The 24,285-nt window shown below is 41.4% G+C and overlaps 1 protein-coding gene across 1 annotated transcript in view; it reads left to right on the top strand.

Moving 5' to 3' along the window:
• LOC126417110 (uncharacterized) overlaps positions 1 to 20,093 on the top strand; it is a 64,559-nt gene extending 44,466 nt beyond the window's left edge. Inside the window, exons 4-5 of the mRNA XM_050085004.1 lie at positions 8,165 to 8,338; positions 16,128 to 20,093. Of these exons, the coding sequence (XP_049940961.1) occupies positions 8,165 to 8,338; positions 16,128 to 16,461 (508 nt within the window). The 3' untranslated portion in view covers positions 16,462 to 20,093. The remainder of the gene's footprint in view (positions 1 to 8,164; positions 8,339 to 16,127) is intronic.
• The last annotated feature ends 4,192 nt before the right edge of the window (positions 20,094 to 24,285 follow it).

Raw genomic sequence — 24,285 nt, 5'->3', positions numbered from 1 at the left:
AACTGAAGAAAAGAAGCGATATTACAAACGTTTTCCTAAGTATAAAAAAAGTATTAAGTATTCCGTTAGTCAATCTCAAGTAAGTCACGATAATATCGCTACTATGTACTGCCTCAGCACTACGTAGGGTACGTATAATCCTGAGACACCCCTAGATCCTCGACATTCAGTATTTACAGACAAGAACCAATACGACTTTTTTATGTAAGAATGCATGAAGAAATATACTTTCGTACCTCCATTAGCTCAAAAACAGATTTCTGTCCATGAAGCAATCCCGTATACAGGTTCAGAAAGATTTAGCTATGGGTATTGGTAGTACTCGAACGGGTAATGTCACTGACATAGAAAATAACAATGTAGGATTTTATTTACATAATTTTGTGATCTTTTGTAATGTGCATTCTTTTGTAACATGTGTCCATCAATAATATAAATTGTCGAAATCAGGTCTTTCTTTATGAAACAAATTGTAGGTTTATGTCCTTGTTGAAAATAATTCTTTCCTTAAATTTTTTACAACACTTTTAATAAAAAACACATCATACATACGGAAACATTTACCTGTCGACTGGGATTAGAATCGTATCATGCGTCTGTAGACAACTCAGTAGAAAAATTAGCTTTCGATACAGAAAAAAGAGAATGATTATGACTGTTGTCAGTTACTAAAAGGCTGAGTACGTGCGAATAAGCTGCCTCTTATATTATGTTTGATGCACACGTTTTGAAGTACGCATGTGTAATTTTCCGAGCGCATCCACTGGTAACTTCATAACGCTATTCCTCTCTGAGTGCCTCTCTAACATAACAGATTTGTTTTAAAGTGTTTCACGTTCACTGTAGTTCGGATGAAATGTCAAGGGTCAGTGCCAAGCACCAGAGTTTGTTATAGACGACAGAAGTTGGATACAGCGCCTGGGAACCAGACAACATGGAAAATGTACTTGCTGCTGCGGTTACACAAAACTTTCTCACGTTAACAGGATGACCGAGACTGCAATAGCGAGTACTGAACATGGTGCGTGGTCTTTGCCAATGTCCAAAAGCTTCGCTTTACAAGGCGCAACTGACTGCATAGAGTCAGATGTTTCCGAAGTCCTCCCTTCGCAGGTTACTGAGGAACATTTTCCATAATAAATGTATATTTCTTATAACTGAACGCTGCTGTCCGCATTGGAGTGTTACTAACAATTTCAGGTGTCACCTAATCCTGTAGTTTCAAAACCTATTGAAATGAAAGGAACATCTTACAAGTTATAATTAACAGGGTACTGTCATTGTTTTAAATCATTTTTTGGGCGGTTTCCATTCTTTTGCCATTTATTACACACCTCAAGATAGAGGACAATGGGTCCCGCATTGACTCCTAATGTAATAAGTCAGGTTTCCCCTTTGCTGTAACAATTTATTTTATTTCGCTTTAGCCCTAGGATTCAGTGGAGTTCTACTGAAATCGAGACCGAGCGTTGCGGCAGTTACACGAAAAGAATATAGGTTGTGGCATATTCGTGTATGATCTGTGTGGTATGGAAAATTGCGCCCAAAGGCTGCTACTACAACGTCACTATATCGAATGTTACTCTGCCGCTCCCGAAAGCGTAGTTACGATAACCCACCGAAGACTATATCAAACTGCATGTTGTGATGTACTGAACGTTGGAACGTGCGACAGTTAATAGTCACGGAAATGGCTAGCCAACCACAGCCAAGGTGATGTTTTGTTGCCATACTACACATTTTATGAAACAAATATGAAAAATAATTCGCTGCTTTGGTTACTAGTGAACTACATGTAATATTCGGTGCGAAGCCTCGATTATTATTGCCGATCACAAGGTAGTCTCTAGCGGATACTATGATCACACTAAAAGAGACGATAGCTAATAAGTAGAAAACTCTGTTTAGGACGAAACTCGCATGAATGCTTCAGTGTCGCTGTAACTTCCGACTGATTAGTAATTTTAAGTAATCCATTGTCGTCCAGGTGTAGTTCTAGGGCCTCCATCTCAGTTTACTAATAAAATGTGGATGACGTCTTCCAGTCAGCTGGCTTCATGTTTGCTGTTTACGTCTGCAGTGTCACAGACTTCCGAGTGTTATAGCTCCATCTTCAGATATAGGTTTTACAATCCATTCAATCAGATATGGAATTCAGCGATAAAATCATACACAAGGAACTTATATTGTGCTAGACGACAAAAGATACACTGATGTCAGGATAGTTATTCATGTCCGACAAACAAACGGTGTTGCGAGGCATGTAACTCAACAGACAGTTTATAAGACAGGTGATCGCCAATGTATATGAATACAGTGTTATTGTTCACTACAAACATATTTGTTTCCGACGAAATCTGTTGGATATAAATATGATTGTCACCCCTAATTAAACTATTATCGAAAATAAACTGTCTCCACCTAGACATAAATGTCGTTCTTTCCAGTCAGTATCATTCTTTCCAGTCAGTACATCTGTTGTGAGGTTGCACTGTATACATTCTCTGAGAAAGTTCCTTTTTTGCTACCTGGATTCCGTAGCTAACTAAATGGATATGTGAAGACGGAGTGATAACACTCTCAAATAGGTAGCATATTGCTCATTGTTGGAATACGTCAAACATATACAGTAGTTTAGGAAAATGTAATGAAGACGTCAGTTACCGCTGAAATGATTTCTTAATACTCGTTTATTTTCCGACACAGTTTTGTACGATTTGAACAAGAAATTATCTGTTTCCGCCGTTATAGGCCATCTTCAGGTCATGAAAAGGAAATTGCAGTTTAGTCCCAAACACTGAGGAAAGAACACTGATAATGTGGTCTTCTCAGTGTGTGAGACTACGAACTCAGCGGTGTAAAACAGTGTACTGAAGTGGCTACTAGAGGTAAACTAGATGAAATAGGACTCCGCCCCTCTCCAACGTATTTTGAAATAAATTACATCTTCCTAATTATCATCTGTAGATGGCTGATGACGACTGAAACCGCTAGCTCCTTGTTGAAATCATGTGTAGCTATCAAACAGCCATGGCTTTGCTCGAGTATCTAAGGTCGGGCGACTTTTCTGGGGTGGCGGTAATAAATTGCATAGACAGACGTTCCTCTTGAGGCAGTCTAACTATTAGTGATACACCGTTTCCAAACAGAGTTCCACGTGGTTTGTAGACGCATCCACAAACTTTCGGTTGTGCCTAAGACTGTTGTGGACGAAATATTGCCTACTGACCATATCCCAGACAATCTCCGTACATCCTTCCTCTGGTGGTTGTTGGACAGTAGTTACTGTTATTGTGTCATATGTGTAATAAGGCTAACACTATTAGCTGTGTGCTGGCCGGTGTGGCCGAGCGGTTCTAGGCGCTTCAGTCTGGAACCGCGCGACCGCTACGGTCGCAGGTTCGAATCCTGCCTCGGGCGTGGATGTGCGTGATGTCTGTAGGTTAGTTAGGTTTAAGTAGTTCTAAGTTCTAGGGGACTCATGACCTCAGATGTTAAGTCCCATAGTCGTCAGAGCCACTTGAACCATTAGCTGTATTTACTAGTTTTGTTCATATGGTACCGGTTTCGGGGTTACAGTACATCTTCAGGTCGCTATTTGAATCTTAAGCCAGTTGTCACCCCGGTTGATCAGAAGTTTGGCAGACGCCGCTTTCTTTAGACCTTCTGCAAAAAGTATGATGGTGGTTCCCGGTATCAAAGTGATCACCCAGAGTCTTAGAGGCGCCTGAAGATGGTAACGCTGAAACCTTATGCATGTGAATAAAACCAGTAAACGTAACTGATTGTCCTGGCCTTATTACATACTACATGTCTCGGGCATGTCCGGTGGCCGACATATCATGCGAACGTGCAGGCCAGGGAAGAAGTGGTACGTGTCGTTCATCGAAGAAGTCTTACACATTCTTCATCACCTGCTGAAATATGGCATGTAGAGCTGCCTGCGTAGGGACACGATGTCTCGGTTCCAAAACCTCACTGATAGCGATTGCTATTCAGATTGCTCTCAGTACAGAGCTGGCGAGATACGAGTAGCATATTATAGGCAGAGATGTCCCAAATCAGCTGGATTTTATCAGACGTCTGAATACATAGCCATGGATGCAAGGCGTTGACGCTTTGTTGTATTCAAAAGTGCAAAGTGATTTTAAGCTTGACGCGGTACAAGAAAACATATACTCCAGATTACGTTTCTACAACTTTATTTTATTCCATTTTAAGTACTTGCCACAGTTTTATTGTTGTTTCTGCAGATGGATCCCAGCAAGAGAATGTCATCAGTTGTTCCACCGTTTTCCCTGCTAGGGTTTTCAAAGTACGTCTTCAGCCACCGTTTTTAAATTATGATGCAGAACTCTATGGCATTATGATGGAAATGGAGATGATTCACAGACATCACAAAAAAATGGTTCAAATGGCTCTGAGCACTATGGGACTTAACATCTGTGGTCATCAGTCCCCTAGAACTTAGAACTACTTAAACCTAACTAACCTAAGGACATCACACACATCCATGCCCGAGGCAGGATTCGAACCTGCGACCGTAGCAGTCGCGCGGTTCCGGACTGCGCGCCTAGAACCGCGAGACCACCGCGGCCGGCACAGACATCACAACACGAGTTTTCTTGTCAGTTCATACACGCTCAGTGTATTATAGGCACTTCACCAAATGTATCCAGTAGACCAGCTGATTCAGCTCATCCATGACTCCCTACAGCTGCTCCAAAACCGTGGCAAGGATGTGAGCTTTCGCTATCTACCTGGTCACAGCGGGATACAGGAAAACGACATGGGCACAAAGCGGACAAGGAAGGATGTAGGGATGGTGTTGCCGTCAATTTCCCAGCCCGTTGAACACCGTCATCTTATTTTATGACAGGAGAATCACGCATGGGAGACTGAATGGTTGAAGATGACAGAAAACAAACTGCGGTTGTCCAAATCTACCACACAGCCATGGCGGACTTAATGCCAGCTTCACCGCTGGAAGGAGGTTCTGCTTACCACGCTGCGCATCTGATGTCACTTTAACACGAGGCATCCTCCTCTGTCGGGAGGATCGACAACTCTGTGAGGCTTTTGGTATGCCACTATCAGTCCAGCATATTTCGGCAACGCGTGTCTTGTGTACTGATATCAGAGCAGCCCTCAGTTTCGATGGATATCTGGCCACCATCCTCGCCGAACTGATTCTAGTGCTGCAAAAGTTGCGACATTTAGTGAGCTGTCAGGCTTCATCCCTAAATAGATGGTGAAGGGAGGCAGACTTTAATGCATATTAAACTGCTCCTCATGTGGAGGCAGCCATCATTCCCATCCATGAGATTGGCATGCTGCCTTTTCGTCAGGGCGCTGATGACCGTGATGTTGAGCGCTCTCACCTATGACCATCATCATCATCATCTGAAATCATCATACGTGAGGTTTTCGCGCTAACCAGCTCAATAATACAATGTGCCCGATTGAATTCACTACGGTAGCGTCTAACGCGTAGGCGGCGCACAGTGAAAAACAAGATGAAGCGGGGCTCGTCCGAATACAAACTACATTTTGCCACTCGACATGTCTGTGCCACGGTAGTTTGATGTGTTGATTATTTCTGGCTAGTTGAAGCCGACGTAATGGCATACGTCGCACCACTCCAGCCCTCAGGAGAAGGCGTTAAATCGTCGACGCAATCGTTTCCACACCCGTTGCAATGCTCCAATATCGATCTAAGGCTGTAGGTGAAGCTGTAGTGTCTATTATTGCCAAGTGAACAACATGTCGCTGTGTGGTCACATTGTGTGGTCACTTTGTCGTCACTGTGTACGACCCTCTTTTATGCACCGGTTGCACAAGCGCATCACTGTCGTAGCAGCGTGCCCTGTACGAACCGCAGTTTCATTTTACGTCAAATTCTTTTTCCGTAGCCCACTTGTTCTGCTGCATTCTAGCGCATTCACATGCTGATATTTAACTGTTTGACGGTGGCGAGGCTTACGAGCACTTGATTGTGCGTTCCCATTTCGATGCAACTGTATACCAATAAGACTGTAACAATGAGGAGTCTTTGCTATTAGATTCGGAAGCATCCGACCCACCTTACACTTCAAGGCGGTGGGTTACTCTGTACTGTTAATGAAATAAATAAATAAATAAATGTGTCAGCATGAGAATGCAACAAGTCATGAAGCATCATCTCTCAGCTATTGTTTTGTGCGCATAAACACTTCTGGAATGGTCGTTCTGGCGTAGGATCTCACTCTGAAACCAATGAAACATCTCTGGAACGTGTTAGGACGTCAACTTCACTCAAGACGCCATAGTCTAATATCACTACCATATCTGGTGTCGGCTCTTGAGGAAGACTGGGCTGCCATTGCTCCACGGACATTCAGACACCTCACTGAAAGTATCCCCTGTGGAGTTCGAAGCCGTCATAATGGTGAAGGATGGACACACCCCCATAGTAATGCCCATTAACAGGTTGTGGGGCGGCGGGTAAATATATATTTTTGTTCTTTATTTGTTGATAGTTGTTTAGGTAGTTCGCCGTCTTTCTCAAACGAACCTGTCAACAATTTTTGTGGTCAGCTCTACGGCACGTTCCTACCAAATTGTGTTTCGCCGTGACTACTTATACACAAATAAATGTTGGAAATTTAATGCTCGCCCCCCAAAAGTGGAAATAATAGTCACCACTTGCAACGCGAATTTGTAAATATCACGGACGGCACACTAACAGTTAGATTATCGAAAATCTAAGCGATCCAGGACAGTGTACTGTCCTAGCGAGTTCTGTATCAGTTATTACAGAAAATACGCTTTTTTTCATAGGCCGTCTCTGACGTCATCCGAGGCAGAGCGCAATCCTGCGTTTAACAGACGTGGAACGTGAAGGGGCTGAATGCGAAGCGAACCTTTTTCGCGGACGTCCAAGAGAACACAAGCTGTCATCTGCCTTATGCATACGGCAGCAGCCCCCAAACGGCCGCTTTCTCGGGCACATAATCTTTAATAACCAAATTATAGAATTAATTTAGATTTTTCTTAATTTTTATATGCTTTATGGTAAGTTGGTTGAAATTACAGAATAAATTTCACTTCTCTTGCATAAAAACTTTGCCTTCTAGAATTTGTAGAGTCGAACTAATGGTAGGCTGTTACCTCCGAACTATAACTTCAGAAAACCTTGTGTTGGTTAGTATAAATATATCTGTCCTGAAGTTTGTTATAGCTTCATTACTTAATAAGTTTTCTCGTGTGATGTAACCAAAATTTTCTAGCATTAAAATTACAGTTACTTAATCTACTAGGAATTTGTATGTTTTAGCTAAAACTTTGGTTTTCATTAAATTACTCGAATACTGTTAGAGGCAGCTTTACGAGGTCTATGGTTTTTTATTTTTACGTTGAACTGAAGCATCATACAAATTTTTACATTTCTAAGCCTAATATTTAGCTCCTTCAATTTTTCTTAAAAACGTGGATTCAGACTATAATTTTTATTCTATCTTGTTGAAACTTGCACCATCTATTTTTGATATGCATTTTCTCATTATGACCAAATTCTGGCCTTCTAGCTTTATGATTTAGCGATATTTTCCTAAAACGGTGTTATTATGAGAACTATTGATTTAATTACTTTGCGTCATTTTATTGAAACGGCGTTATTGTGAAAACTATAGATTTAATTACTTTAAGACTTGACATTAAAACGTTATTACATTAATTTTCTACTTAATTACGGTGAAATACTTGTGCGTTACGCGCAGACACGTTAAGGTGACGTGGCGCTACTAGCAGTGAACGGGGCAAGTCCCGGAACGCTCGCTCGCCTCTGTATCTCGCAAGCGGTACAGCGCTTGTTTCACCTACAGGTGTCCACATACTTTTGATAAGATAGTGTATACAACGCTGGTCACCTCAGATCGCACTCGGTGACAGGAAACACACATAACCATCACAGTAATGTAGTTTCATTCACTACTATGAATAAGTTTGTTTAAGGCATTACCAGTACCTCAATGTAACACAAACTCAGCATACGCCATTCAGCTTTTCAACAACGAAATTTATCGAGGTGTTCGTCACACTCCACCGTGCATGAACCAAGGCCTGTGGAGCAGCTTGAGGTAGACAGTGCTTGACCAGTGTCGGCGTTTTTACTCTGTGTGCACAGGTCGGTGGGGGCTGCGACGCCGTCGGCGCGCTTCTCTCGCGAGGCGGAGTTCCTGGCGCGCACCGCCTACGACCTGCACTACAGCCCGCCCGACGTGCGCTACACGCTGGAGGGGTACCCGGCGCCGGCACCCGCATTGCCGCCCTTCCCAGGCCCCGCGCAGGACTCCGCAGGGTAGGTCTGATTACTGCTCACCACACACTCACTGCCGCTCCTCTGCCTGCCACCTGCAGTCCACTGCTACAACTTCAACCCAAGAGTTCCCCTCTTTTCTGCTTGTTTGGTTCTTGGATCAATACTTTTACAAGTGATACTTTGTCGGATCGGTTGGTAGGACATGTTCTGAGGCATCAAGGGATCACCAATTTAGTATTGGAGGGCAGCGTGGAGGATAAAAATTGTAGAGGGAGACCAAGAGATGAATACACCAAGCAGTTTCAGAAGGATTTAGGTTGCAGTAGGTACTGGGAGATGAAGAAGCTTGCATAGGATAGAGTAGCATGGACAGCTGCATCAAACCAGTTTCAGGACTGAAAACCACAACAACAACTTTGTCGGAAATGAACATGGTTGGATCGTGGATGTGTGAAAATGCCGATTACTTCTTAAAACAAAGTGGAAATACCAATCTGCCACTGTTTATAGTGCTACTTTTGAGGGATAATTAGCACCGCTACAGGTTCCGAATCAATTGTTCAATCCTCTTAAAACCCGCCCAGATAACCTTGCTCATTAAAGCGAGGTGACAAAAGTCATGGAATAACAATATGCACATATACAGATGGCGGTAGTATCGCGTGCATAAGGTACACTACAGGCAATTAAAATTGCTGCACCACGAAGTTGACGTGCTACAGACGCGAAATTGAACCTACAGGAAGAAGACGCTGTATTATGCAAAAGGTTAGCTTTTCAGAGCATTCACACAAGGTTCGCACCGGTGGCGACACCTACAACGTGCTGACATGAGGAAAGTTTGCAACCGATTTCTCATACACAAACACCAGTTGATCGACTTAGCCTGGTGAAACGTTGTTGTGATACCTTGTGTAAGGATGAGAAATGCGTACCATCACGATTCCGACTTTGATGAAGGACGGATTTTAGCCTATCGCGATTGCGGTTTATCGTCTCGCGACATTGATGCTCGCGTTGGTCGAGATCCAATGACTGTTGGCAGAATATGGAATCGCTAGGTTCAGGACGGTAATACGGAACGCCGTGCTCGATCCCAGCGGCCTCGTATCTCTAGTAGTCGAGGTGACAGGCATCTTATCCGCATGGCTGTTACGGATCGTGCAGACACGTCTCGATCCCTGAGTCGACAGATACTCTTGACGCTGCATCACAGACAGGAGCGCCCACGATGGTGTACTCAACAACGAACCTGGGTGCACGAATGGAAAAACGTCATTTTTTCAGATGAATCCAGGTTGTGTTTACAGCATGATGATGACCGCATCCCTGTTTGGCGACATCGCGGTGAACGGACATTGGAAGTGTGTATTCGTCATATCACCCGGCGTGATTGTATGGGGTGCCATTGGTTACACGTCTCGGTCACCTCTTGTTCGCATTGACGGCACTTTGAACAGTGGACGTTACATTTCAGATGTCTTACGACCCATGGCTCTACCCTTCATTCGATCCCTGCGAAACCCTACATTTCAGCGGGATAATGCACGACCGCATGTTGGAGGCCCTGTACGGGCCTCTCTGGATGCAGATAATGTTCGACTGCTGCCCTGGCCAGCACATTCTCCAGATCTCTCACCAACTGAAAACGTCTGGTCAATAGTGGCCGAGCAACTGGCTCGTTGCAATACGCCAGCCACTACTCTTGATGAACTCTGGTATCGTGTTGCAGCTGCATGGGCAGCTGTACCTGTACACGCCGTCCAAGCTCTGTTTGACTCAATGCCCAGGCGTATCAAGGCCGTTATTACGGCCGGAGGTGGTTGTTCTGGGTACTAATTTCTCAGGATCTATGCACTCAAATTGTGTGAAAATGTAATATCATGACAGTTCTAGTATAATATATTTATATGCATTTCTTTTTGGTGTAGCAATTTTAATGGCCAGTAGTGTGTAAACGGACAATGCACTTGCGGAACTGTCATTTGTACGGAGGTTATGCTTGCGAAAAGTATCTGATGTGATTATGACCGCATAATGGGAATTAAGAGAATAATATTAAAGTAATAGCAGTCCTCGGTTGCAAAAAAGGGGTCTTTTGACCTAAGTTTCGGCACCGCTATCAGTGCCTTCATCAGAAGCAAAACACTCAAACTGCCATCAGTGTCTGACACTACCGTAGCTCGACGCGTATGAGCAGCCCATAGTCGCTTTCCTTGCATGTATTCTGCTTTAAAAGTTTTGTGACTAAAACTTTATCGCTTGATATATAGTTTTATACGTGACATGCGAGTTTGAGTGTTATACTTCTGATGAATGCACTTATAGCCGTGCCGAAACCTTGGTCAAAAGACTCCTCTTTTACCATCGACCACTGCTATTTGCTTTAAGTTTAGTTTGTAAAAGGTCGCTGATCACGCAGCCATGTTCAAAACCTTAGGAATTAACAGACTTTGAACGCGGAATGGTAATTGAAGGTAGATGCTTGGGATACGCCATTTCGGGAATCGTTAGGGAACTCCGCCATAGCGGAGCCAATAATTTAACCACCCAGACCACCTGATATGGATCCCATCGAACAGCTATGGGAAATAATGGAAAGGTCAGTTCGCGCACAAAATCCTGCACTGGCAACACTGCTGCCATACACGAGTTTCAGGCATTACCTCTCACCGCGGACAGCACAGTGGCCGACGGCCTTCGCTTAACGACCGAGAACAGATGCGTCTTCGTGGAGTTGTCAGTGCTCAAAGACAAGAAGCAGTATGCGAAATAACCGCGGACACCAATGTTGGACGACGAACGTATCCGTTTGGACAGTGCCGTGAATTTTTGTCGTTAATCGATTGTGGCAGCTGACGGCCGACGTAAGTGCCTTTGCTAACAGCACGACATCGCCTGCAGGGCCTCTCCTGGGCTTTTGACCATGTAGGTAGCACCCTAGACGACTGGAAAACCGTGTCCTGGTCAGATGAGTCCCGATTTGATTTGATAAGAGCTGATGATAGGGTTCGAGTGTGGCGCAGACTCCACAAAATCATAGCCCCAATTTGTCAACAAGGCACTCTGCAAGCTGGTGATGGCTCCGTGGGATGGACTGGGTCCTCTAGTTCAAATGAACAGATCATTGACAGAAAACGGTTATGTTCTGCCTTTTGGAGACCTCTTGAAGCCATTTATGGACTTCATGTTTCCAAACATGTCACCAGGCCACAGTAGTTCGCAATTGGTTTGAACAGTTCGAGCGAATAATTTCACCAGCCAGACGTCTGACATGAATCCTATTGAACGTTTATGGGACGTAATCGAGAGTTAAGTTTGTGAGCAAAATGCTACATTGGAACAAATCCGCGATTATGAATGGCTATAGAGGTAGCATTCTCAGTATTTCTGCAAGGGACTTCTAACAAGTTGAGCCCATGCCACATCGACTGGCAAAAGAAGGTCCGACACTATTTTAAGATATATCCCATGACTTTTGTCACTTCAGTATGTAATGCAGCGCAAGAAATTCAACATAATTGTTTTCCAGTTTTTCGCTTGTTTGGCTCTTCAAAACATACTTTTGCAAGTTGCCGACAATCAAGATGATGAGACCGTGGCTGTTTGAAAATGCTGGTTGATTCATACAATTAAGTGCAAACATCGACCAGCTACTATTAAAATGCTATTTATCATCGATGAACAGTGCCACTACTAGTTCCAGCCAACAGGTTAATTCGCATATAGTTGTTCACAGGCTGTGGCGAAAGTTCTATAACAGAAAACGATGTAAGGAAACTTACTGTTTTTTTTTGTTTTTTTTTGTAAATATACCAAACATGGATTTGCAATACGGTAAACAATATCCTAAGATAAGAATTGAATTACTTTTGTGTTACTTACATCTGAAATATATTTTTGCACTGTACGCTGCTTTTGAAAAATTGCGTATTTCGCCAGACAGTATTTAAACTTTTCAGGACTTTGCAAGCCACACACACACACACACACACACACACACACACACACACACACACACACACACACACACACGCGAAAGATATGTAACAGTGCATATTAGTAGCTATGTTGTCAGTCTTGGCGGTAGATGAGATTATGAGGATTTTATCGTTGTATTATATGTTACAGAGTCAGTACAGGTTTCTAACGTATTGTTCATCGTCACATATCTGAATAGTATTTACAGTACCTATCGTTTATTGGCTTCTGAATTCTTTGAATGGCGTGGTACACTACCGTGAAAGCACTTAAATATGTGGGTATTTAGTAATGCAATGGGACTTATGACGTACCCTATCATACAATAGCGGAACCCTCGTAACGTCTTACTGCTCTACCTTATTTTTAAATACTCACTATTTTTAACAATATGTAATACCAAATGCAAGTAAAAACACCAAAAAAGACATCAATTTAGCACTTATAGTATGAAGATACAAAGTGACTTCTTTCTGATATGTAACAGGTATGGATTAAAATTCTGTCAGTATCAAACTAAACTTAAATATTAACAAATTTCGGCTATTCATTTCTTATTTCCGGTAGCATATCGATATTATTTTCTCCCTCTTCAACTCATCTATGATAGAAAATGCAAACAACACGTTTTTAGCTTGTTTGATAGCCTTTAGTGCAGGTGGAACATGTGGCGTGAAGTCTGGCTGTTCAGTTCGTTAGTGTAAATGGTGATTCACTTTTAACTCTGTGCATCTGCGACTATGGTTAAAAATCATGCAAAATAGTGAGACAGGTGTGTGTATTCAGTACTTCATGCTACATATAAATGTAACGGAAGCCTTCAAAGCAGCTTGATCACATTTACTATAAGTATATAGTACATATGTACAAAAGTACATAAGTAAGTAAGTTTATTACACAGGCACAACTTGAATTTATGTTCGATTTTGATTTCCTTTAAAAAACTTTCATTTTTAATGTTTTCACCGCTGAGCATTATGGTTTTCCCAGCATTCAACTGCTGATTTACGTTCGAACTTTAAATATAATGCAGCGTTCTGATGATGAACATAGTTAAAGTAACATATGAAGAAAGTAGTGCTTTGTAGCTGTTTGCGACAAATATGACTCTTCATTAAATGCCCACATTCGGCGTCTGTGACTTTTCCATTGCGTTAGTAACGGTTTGCGTGATGAATGATGGGAGATGAGCACGCGAAATCGTGATTCGGATGTCGATACCCAATCACTTTCCTCATTCGTAGTTTCCTATGCTTTGTAAATGAAGATAAATGTCATTTTATACAACCAAAGCTGTTAGGTTCCAACCAAACCTCCATCTCGGAAATCGTGATATATTACGGAAAAATTGTGAAAGTTTGTGTTAAAAGTGACTGTAAACTCTTTTGTAGCTCGTTGTGATCTCAGGTCCCACCCTAACCACCACCACGGAAATTGCGACATATTCGTAAGAACACCAAATATCTGTGACAATCAAGATTATACAATTGAGCAATTGTCAATGGCTAGCGCATATAATCCGATTGGCTACGACCAACGGCAACGAATTTTCCAAATTATACAACAAATTGCAAAAAACCATCGAAGATACAGTGTTAACTTTCTTTATTCATGACTTGTTTCGAGCCTAAGCTCATTACCAAATCATCCTAAAAAGAAGAGAAAACAAGTAGTAAGTACTCTGTACTCTAGAAAACAGTGTCGCAGTACAAAGATAACTGATGGTAATTAGTATTTACCACAAAGCTATGGAATACTATGCATTACGACGGCCACATGACTGTTAATTCTAGTTAAACACGTCTTGTAAAGCACTGCAGGGCTTAACTTTTGCACCCAAATGAGACATCGTATTTGCGTAAGGTATTGGGAAGAGTAGAACTGGGAGCGCTTATCGGAAGTGCCCCCTGTAGCAGCAGCTTTATTTCACATTTTGCCTCTCTTTTTTCAGTTTATCACATATGGTAACAAATCTTACATAATACATATTTCAAATACAAGCAAAAATATTTACACGAAGATATTCAAGCTACAACTTGTAGCGGAAGAAGAAAGGCGCCTATATGTCATCATTCCAGCGCCATACTCGGCAACCCAATGAAACAAACGTCGAACGTCTCTACGACGCTAGTAATACAAAAAAAAGTTTCGAGACACCAACAAATAGATCCATAGACAAATATTTTTACAAACAACTTAATACGATACTGCGAGATATGGAACTCCGACATTATTAAAGCGATAGATGATTAACTTCAACTTTAATAAAACCGGACATACAGGTATGAAAAAATTACATGAAGTGAGACACTAAATAGTAGTAAACTACAGTCATGTGCAAACCATTACATAAAGTCGCAAATCAAAGAAAACAAAATACAATATGCAAGACACGAAAGTTCATCATGAACAAAATCACACAGGCAAGTTTAAAACACGTATATGAAAATCAGATAAACCACACAGACAGGCATAAAACCACTGTACACAGTCGGACATCAATTAGAGGTAACGCATACATATTAGAAGTACATGTCTTTGAGTAATTGGTAACAAAGCTCTATATTCACAGTAAGACCATATGTTGAGACAGTTTGTATATTATTGTGCACACATATGGCTTTTATCACATTGTGGAACTCGATTGTCTTACGTCTCAAATAATTAAGTTAAGGGAAATGTCAGTATTAAATATTAGGATAATAATGTAACAGTACATTTCAGGCAAAACTTTAAAATATTGCTTCGCCCCTAAGAAACGGCGGTGTGGGTGTAAAACTGAGACGTAAAATGTTGAATGATTAAGTTCTTATAGAATACTGATCATCAGCCAAAATGCATCACTTATATATCTTATGCCTTGCGTAGACATTAAAGCGTACCAACCAAATTAAGGGCCCCGTAATAGTTACGTATTAAGGAACCTATTTAAAATTAATACCCTAAAAGCAAGGCTATTCTCATATAATGTACCCGATACGGGAAAGACACTCGACTTTAAAGCCGAGGTTGTGAATGTACTGGTTGTTGTTGTGATCTTCAGTCTTGATATTGGCTTGATGCAGCTCTCCATGCCACTCATATCCTGTGCAAGCTTCATCATCTCCCAGTACCTACTGCAACCTACATCCTTCTGAAACTGCTTGGTGTATTCATCTCTTGGTCTCCTTCTTCGATTCTTACCCTCCACACTGCCCTCCAATACTAAATTGGTGATCCCTTGATGCTTCAGAATATTTCCTACCAACCGATCCCTTCTTCTAGTCAAGTTGTGCCACAAACTTCTCTTCTCCCCAATACTATTCTATACCTCTTCATTAGTTAAGTGATCTACCCATCTAATCTTCAGCATTCTTCTGTAACACCACATTTCGAAAACTTCTATTCTCTTCTTGTCTAAACTATTTTATCCACCTTGTTTCACTTCCTACATGGCTACACTCCATACAACTACTTTCAGAAACGACTTCCTGACACTTAAATCTATACTCGATGTTAACAAATTTCTCTTCTTCAGAAACGCTTTCCTTGCCATTGCTTGTCTACATTTTATATCCTCTCTACTTCGCCCATCATCAGTTATTTTGCTCCCCAAAGAGCAAAACTCCTTTACTACTTTAAGTGTCTTATTTCCTAATATAAATCCCTGAGCATCACCCGACTTAATTCGACTACATTCCATTATCCTCGTTTTGCTTTTGTTGATGTTTATCTTATATCCGGGTAGGTACGCGAATTGTCAATAGCAGCGTGCTACAGAAGAAGCGTGGCCACCATAACTGCACTGTAGCATAGTTTTTTATTGTTCGGCGCAGTCATGAAACACACTTGTTCCTGGTGCTCGCAGATCGTACCAGGACGCTCCGTACCTGCCCTCGCCGCCGGCGCCTTACAAAGGCGAAACGACGCACTGCGTCGGCTCGCAGACAAACGGCGAGCTGCCCAACGGCGCGACTGTGTCTCCGACGGTGTCTCCTTCCGTCCCCGACGCGGCGGGAGTCGTGGCGCCGCCCCCGGTGGCTACTTCGTCGTCCACCGCCGTGGGCGACGCTTCCAACAACACCGGGGGCGGCGCCGGGGCCAAGCCGCCCCTGCAGAGGGCAGTGACCGCCGCCCACTGTCTCACAGAGTCCCCTGACGAGGGCTACGTGGGCGACGGCGCGGACGGGTCCGATATGTGACGCCAGCAGCCGAGGGCGGCGTCGGCGGCGGCAGCGGCGGCGAGGCGTCGCTCCAGCGTGCCCGTGGCCGGCGAATTACGCTGGCGCTTCGACGACGCCGTCGACTTCTGCAAGGGGGACAACGTCGCCCTGTGATCACTTACCGCAGAGACATCCCCTCCGACGCAACATAGCCCTGATGACCGTCTCTGACACTGACAGGGGAGCAGCTGGAGGCGACATAAAGTAATCACACAGTGTCTCTCAAGCGTCTTTCTCCTCCCTAGTCGTTCAGTACGCCCGAATGACTGCCATGGCGTTAACTTTCATTTGCCCTCGGTTATGACCACAGAGTTTTCCTCTATTGGAGTACAGAGGTCGTTCCACATAATTCAGTTATGGAAATTCACCATCAACAGCCGCCAGAGTCGTGTCCTGAAGATACATCTCACTTGTCCCTTTATGCACCGCCTTCGACTGGTCGATTGTCGTTGCATAGTCGTCTTATATCTAGGCATGGGGTTACGTTTCCTCTCCCTTCGAATACACTGCGTTAGTGAGAGTGATAAGAAATCTGAGGCGGTCGGTGGAAGAGACTGGCGACCAACAAGAGCGTATTTTATGATATTATACGTTAAATTCAGAGTGCAATATGGCAAAAGAGTTTGTGTATTGTACAGTACTCTCTAGCCTTACATTTGAGATTACTTGCTACTGACTAATGTGATACATTCGAAGCACAACAGATAACTTGAACTTAACATTTCTTACTAAATTCAGGGCTAGTAATTTCTTCCACTGACGCTTCCAATGGGGTCTACGCTGTCATAATATCAAACATTCTTCATATCCTGAGAACCACGTCATCGAGTTATCTCACGAATTATCCGATATTCCACCTCATTTCTTTTCTACTTACATTTGTCAGCAGTAATGCGCACATGAAGAGCATACTTTCTTCACCACTTAAATATTGTGGATCAGATAATTTGATACAGTTTATTATATGTCCTGTTATTCTCACAGTATGCTGTTGTTCCACTCACATTTATGAATAACTAAAATGTGGCTTTTCATGTACTTTTCTGTAATGGATAAATCTAGAAAGAGACCCTAACACCTTTATTTCTTTGCAAAAATAATGAGGCACCACCGGCTTCTATTCGTTCCATTGCTTTTGGCATTGTTGCGCTACCCTTCACCTACCTGCGAACATAAACCTCCTCATATCTATAACTTCAGTAATAGATTTCAATCTGAAACAGTTTTCAATCAACAGGAAACATTACGCTCCTCGGAGAGACAATAGTAAGAAAAATCTTAAAAAAAACTGAGAAGAAACTCTTTGAAACTTATAGTGTTTTTGTTGACTGTATTCATGAGTTTCATCTGTTACTCAGTAGTGGTAAAATACGTAACATTGTTCCATCTCTGTGCTGACACGTAGTTGCTGATTTCAGTAACAGACAATAGGAAAGTGTGGATGTGAACTGGAGATTGCTCTTTTGTTCTGGCTGAAATGGAGCTGTGAAATATGTAAGTATTGCCAAATAATATTAGCTTCATTATTTCCATCGCTGGACAACTACCATGTCAAGACAACTTTTCGGATTCCTACAGTTGTCGGTAAAACCCTGATTCATCATCGCTGACTGTTACCAAGAACCTCATTAGTATCTACATGACATATCCGAAATATTGCTTAACTATCATTCTTTCGTTTGAGAGGGTCTTAAGTCCAGCATTGAAGTTTTATTTTCTATTTGAACGAGAGGGCAATAGCTGTAAATAGCATTCATTCGCAACAACTCATTCCATAACATTATCTATCTCACCACATATGCGGTGGATTAATGATGTAGAGTCTCCACCAATGCTGTCTCCTTTTGCTGTGTAAAAGGCGTGTTTGTCAGGAATTGCTTATAAGAAACTGGTTGCGCCGCGCCGCACTACCACATTAATTCTTTCGCGTTCGTTATTTGGATGGAACACTTACCAATTAACATTACGAAGAAGGTTATTTTTCCTCGCCTAATTTCAGGGAAATTATTACATGTGGAAGGTTGTTAAGAACTTGCGTTTTCATTATAGTTATAGCATCAGTTTCCATAGTTTTCAGTCGTTACTCCAGACAGCTACCAACTAAATTAATAGGCAACATTATAGTTTTGTTTTTGTTGTGCTGAAATAATTTTACTATTACTAACCCGTTAAAGTGCAAATGTAGCATTCCACTCGCTTCATAAGACGAACTAGCGCCCAGTTCTCTGTAGTGAGATGTGTAATGAAACGTCTGCGTTCTCTGTATCTTCGTTAAATACGGTCTAATATTAGGAGCTAACACTGGATTCATCTTTCCATAACTTTGTTTGTTCAATCACATGACAACCCCGTCGACTTATTTTGCTCTTACTTTCATTCATCACCAACAAAACTTTGCACAGTGTGTAACTGCTTTAATATAGTGTGGGGTACAATTTTACGTATGCAACAAGCATCGAGATTTTGGAGATGGCGTTTTTAGTGAACGCGATGTACAGGAAAAAGATTTTATCAGCAGTCGTCAACCAGAGACAGCTATGGAGAAATAATGTCTGTTCTATAACTGGAGATTGTATTATTAGTCTTACTTGAGTTTTTGAAAATTTATTGCGAGTAACCAGTATCAAGATGACGGTGACTGATTTTTTCTTCTCAATGGCAAACATTTAAGCTACTATGCTTTCAACTCATGTCATACACTGACGCCAAAGATAAATTTCTTGCTATGAAAATAGTGTTGTGCGTAAGATTGTGTCATTCCCCTATATAGGACGAACTTTTCTGTCACTGTAGACTTTTCTATTAATCACAAACGTAAAATACGAAGGAAATCGTTACTCTCACCTGTGTGTAAATGAGTGTCTAATATAGAAATGGTACCTAGGTATTAATCACATCTGTGATAGCCTGTGTACGTATTAACATCTAAATACTGAACTGTGTTTTTTACCCTGTAAATATTCTTTGACATTAACACGAATCTTTGGTAAGATGCTTGTTCAGGCTAAATGTACTAGAGTCTTTGAAGTGTTGAATCTGACATATACGATAACAGACTTGATATGAATGTAAACATAGGAAAAGTGTTAAAATAAGCAAGGATTCTGCACTGTGGGACAACGATGATCAACTTTGACTCTCTTCGGAACAGACCGTTTTGTTCTCGAAATAAATTTGCAAAAAAGGACGTAGCAGTGTCACACAGGGTACAATTTTCTGACACTAACGAGGAAAGGGAAATCTTTTTTTACATAGTGGTATGAAGTCAGGATCCCATACATGACAGTCCTTATTTTATAATGCATGTAGCACAGTGCAATAAATGTACCTTTTGTACAAACTGTGTTTGCCAGTACATTTATAATGAAATGTATTGAATGTTTTGTAAGTGTAAATAAAATTTTGACTGTAAACAGAATATATTTTCTACGAAAGAGAACGTACGATTTGCAGACTGGTGAGAGAAGAGAAGTCGGGATGCGGGTTTCGTTAAAGGTTTGCACTTGTAAATGAGCGCCATACCCAAAGTCACCCTAGTTTTAAATGCCCTGCGTCCATGTATATTTAATAATTGTAGCAGTGAAAGACTTCAATAAAATGTGTTTCCCTTGTGTTTTTGTACAAATGTCTTCAACATGAATGTTACTTCTTTGCAGTTGTTACAAATAACACAGTTGTTTTTTGTAAGAAAATGTTGTTGCGTACTTGTTGTTATTTTTTGTTCATGACACAGAGCATAATTACTTTTGTAAGTCGACAGATGAATGGCTTGACTGATCTAATGTGGCATTTATTTCTATTACAATCACCAAGTTTTGAGCGTAACCATAAAAATGTTCCTAGCTCTCCAATCAAAAATGTACATCTGAAGCATGTAAAAATACAGATTTTTGTGTGTTTCTTTGATCAAATATATACCTACATTTTTATGGATAAAATGCATTATGCATATTTTCATAAAAGAAGCACTTAAAAGATAACGTTTGATTAAACAAGTCAAGTCTCTTGACACGCGAGAGACTTCCTGATTGACCTGGATATTCCGCAAACGTACTTTCCAGTTATTGCTGTTATATGATACCCTCAAAACTCTCTCATAATGTATTTAGTTCACTAAGCACCGTGACTGTGAACTTAAGAACATACAGCATAATGCTAGGCTTCAGCAATGTCTCTGTACTCTTTCAAGCAATGCAACGTTTCATTTACATTTCTGACCTTCGCCAGCAACTTCTTACCTAAAGCAACTGGGAGTTATTCGGTTCGCATTTCATAATGTTTGAACAATCGCAGTAAGTACAGAAAAAAATATGTCACAATCATTCGTTAATAACTGAAATGAAACGCAAAGAAGATTAAGACCACTAAGAAACCACTACTGAAATAGAGGTAATAGAGTTTTTATACAATTACATAAACGAAAATGTACACAAAAGAAATTCATTCAGTGAAGAACTGGTCGCTCAAATACTGCTAAAGTTTCGCACAGGAGAAAACCAAAGACGTTACCTTATAAATATAAGTGACTTTAATATTCAGTAAATGATATGTGTAATTAAAATCCTGTTTCTTTTTTGTGTGTATAATTATTTGGAAAGTAATGTTTTTTGTAGTTTAGATTATAGTAAATGTAAATAAAAGCCAAAGTAAGACCTGTATCTTCCTAAATGCAAATGATAATACCATAATATATTAAAACCTATATCTGAAAATTTTGTTTTTTGGAGAGATACTAGACTTGTTTTCGCCCAGAAGAGTCAGACTTAATTTTTAAAAACGTAATTTCAACAGACATGCATGCTACTAGTTTGTTATTTGGTTACAAGAACTCGTTTTACTTATTAATAATCTAGATAATTCATTACTGCAAAAACTAAAACACTTGCCCAACTCTTGGCCCTACTTCTTACGTAGCTTACTATTTTGTTTAACGTTTGAAACAAATGCTCTTTTTGACTTTTGAGACGTTTTACGGAGAACTGACTGACTACTATACCTCACTTTCTTACAATTATGTTATTTGTACAGATCCGTTCCTAATTTGAGAGGTATGCGTCACATACACACACACACACACACGATATATATATATATATATATATATATACATATATATATATATATATATATATATGTGTGTGTGTGTGTGTGTGTGTGTGTGTGTGTGTGTGTGTGTGTTTCACATCTCCCTCTGGATCGATTCCAAGCAAACTTGGTATACATATTGCTTACTGTCTGGAGAGAAATACAGTGGTGGTATGAACCACTAACGGGCCAACGGTCTTGCCGCACTGGTAACACCGGTTCCCGTCAGATCACTGAAGTTAAGCGCTGTCTGGCTGGGCTACCACTTGGATGGGAGACCATCCAGTCTGTCGAACGCTGTTGGCAAGAGGGTTGCACTCAGCCCTTGTGAGGCAAACTGAGGAGCTATTTGAATGAGTAGTGACGGCTCCGGTCTCGTAAACTGATAGGTCGGAAGAGCGATGTGCTGACCTCATGCTCCTCCATGTCAGCATTCAGAGACGCCTATGGGCTGAGGATGACACGGCGGCCGGTCGGTACCGTTGGGCCTTCCGACTCCCGTTCGGATGGAGTTTAGTATGAACCATTAGCCTCCTAGAATAGGGATACGAATTATGAAGGAGTGATGGACAGAGGAATTGGGAGGAGTTAATGGACAAGAAGGGAGGATGAGGATATGGATAATGAAGGGGAAGGGAAGAGAAGAGAGATAGAATCAGCGGAGAGCGATAGAGAGAGAGAAAGACAGGGGAGAGAGAGGAAGGAGGAGATGGACTAATAGAAGATACAAGGTTAAAATATATAAACACCACGGCAACACTGGAGCCTCAGCTACTATATAAAATATGGGTAAATCCATGAATCTTTTCATGCACAGTGACGTTATCTCCAGCGCAACACAAAGGAAATAGCAATACACAGAAAGAGCAGATGCTGGTGAAACACTAATTACGTTTCATTACACCAACAGCGATTAATTACTGAACTCACTGCCAACCGAAAATATTAAGGACTACGTCTACGTTAAAAGCAAATATTTTTCTCTCTTGTATCAGTTGGTATGCTACAGGAAGTATTTTATTTAATAGTCTTTTTTGACAGAATTCGAAAGCTCATATTAAGTCTAGTGCAGTAATACGACGATTGTTGGGAAGTTGGCACTGCAGCTTCCAGCAAAAGTATCTACGAAGTGGGCTAAAATTAAGAGATAAGACTGCAAGAATTCTTAATTGAATTTCAGAACCTGCTAAGAAGGGGAATCACGAGAAAAAGTCGAGATTACTAGAATATGGCGTATTTGCTCTGAACACGACTTCATACAGCATAGATAGATGAAAAAATGAGATTGTGTGAAACATAGCAGGGCACGTTTCGTTACAGCTGGTATGTATCGTCTGGTGCGTTTGTCTTTGAGTGTTCCAAACACAGCGAATGTTAGCGGAAAAGGAGTCAAATCGGGCGGACACCCAGCAATACATTCTACTGGAGCACTACGTGCTATCGAATCGTCAGAGAAATATTTGATTCAGTGTTTTGTGTTTCAACGAGGGAGGCAAAGTCGCTTCTTGGAACTTCGTAATTACGCTTTTTCGGGATGAAGATGGAGCACGATCTAATTCTGAAATTTTTTGGTATGCAAGACTATACGTTTACATTCCACAGCTGGCGAACTCACGGAAATCAAAAGGGGTGGTTACTACCCAGAAGGACTTGTTATGTCAACAATCTAGTAGAGGACTCACGTTTCAAAATTCCGCTGTAGTACAATAGATAGTTACCTGCGACATCCGCTTAGCGGTGTTCGTACTGCAGTAGAGAGCTTCGCCCATCAGACCTCCCAATTTTTATGCTTTTTCAAAAAGTTTCGAAGCATCCTTTAACAAGCGTTCAATCACTGTACGCATCATTTCATGAGCTTCCGGATTCCATTCAAAATAACTCCGTTAAATTTTAGAATACGATAATTGCTTCAATATCTTGGGTGATACGAGAGTGCATCACGATAACAGGACGTTCTGGTTCTGTAACTGTCTGAAATCTGATTCTCTTCTGGAGAGTAAAGGTGTATTGCGTCTTAAGCGAATCACCCCGTAAGCTTCACGAATTGACCATGTCAGCAAAAACAGACAGTCGTCTTCCACCATGCTTTTCGCCTCTAGCTGATAAGAGAATATTTTGATGTGTGTGTGTGGGGGGGAGGGGCGTTGTGTTGAGGAAGCGGCAATTAGTGGTATATTAATGACCTGGTAGACAACATTAATTGTTACGCCAGACTTTATCTGTAATGAATAAGAGACTGAAACAATCTGCACCAATCTTCAGTCGGGCATTGAGAAGATTTAGAAGTGGCGTTAAGATTTGCAACTTCCTTAAATGTTCAAAAATGTAAATTTTTGCACTAGAAGCACCGAAGAAATATCGTATCGTATGGGGGATATAGCAGCTCGTAGACGGGACATCAGGATAAACCAGTCAGAGTCCAGATGAGAGAGTTACAAACCACTCATGCAACACAGCCCGCAAAATCGTTCAAGTGTGGGGGAAACGTACCGAATAGGACGAACAGAGCATAGTGAACGTACAAATAGGTTGCCACGAGCGATTGCAGAAAGGGAAGTCAGATCGCGTTCAGAGTAAAGTTAATTCGACTGTAAAAAAGTTATCAGTAAATTGTTGACTTGTTCGTAACAAAGTTCCCCATTATACTGCCCTCCAGGAAATTTCTCACGATCACATCATTCTTGGGACCGATAGGTGTCTAAAACCCGAAACATAAAA

The sequence above is a fragment of the Schistocerca serialis genome, chromosome 8, assembly GCF_023864345.2.
Source record: "Schistocerca serialis cubense isolate TAMUIC-IGC-003099 chromosome 8, iqSchSeri2.2, whole genome shotgun sequence".
Taxonomy (NCBI): Eukaryota; Metazoa; Arthropoda; class Insecta; order Orthoptera; family Acrididae; genus Schistocerca; species Schistocerca serialis.
This window is presented reverse-complemented; position numbering and strand designations above follow the sequence as displayed.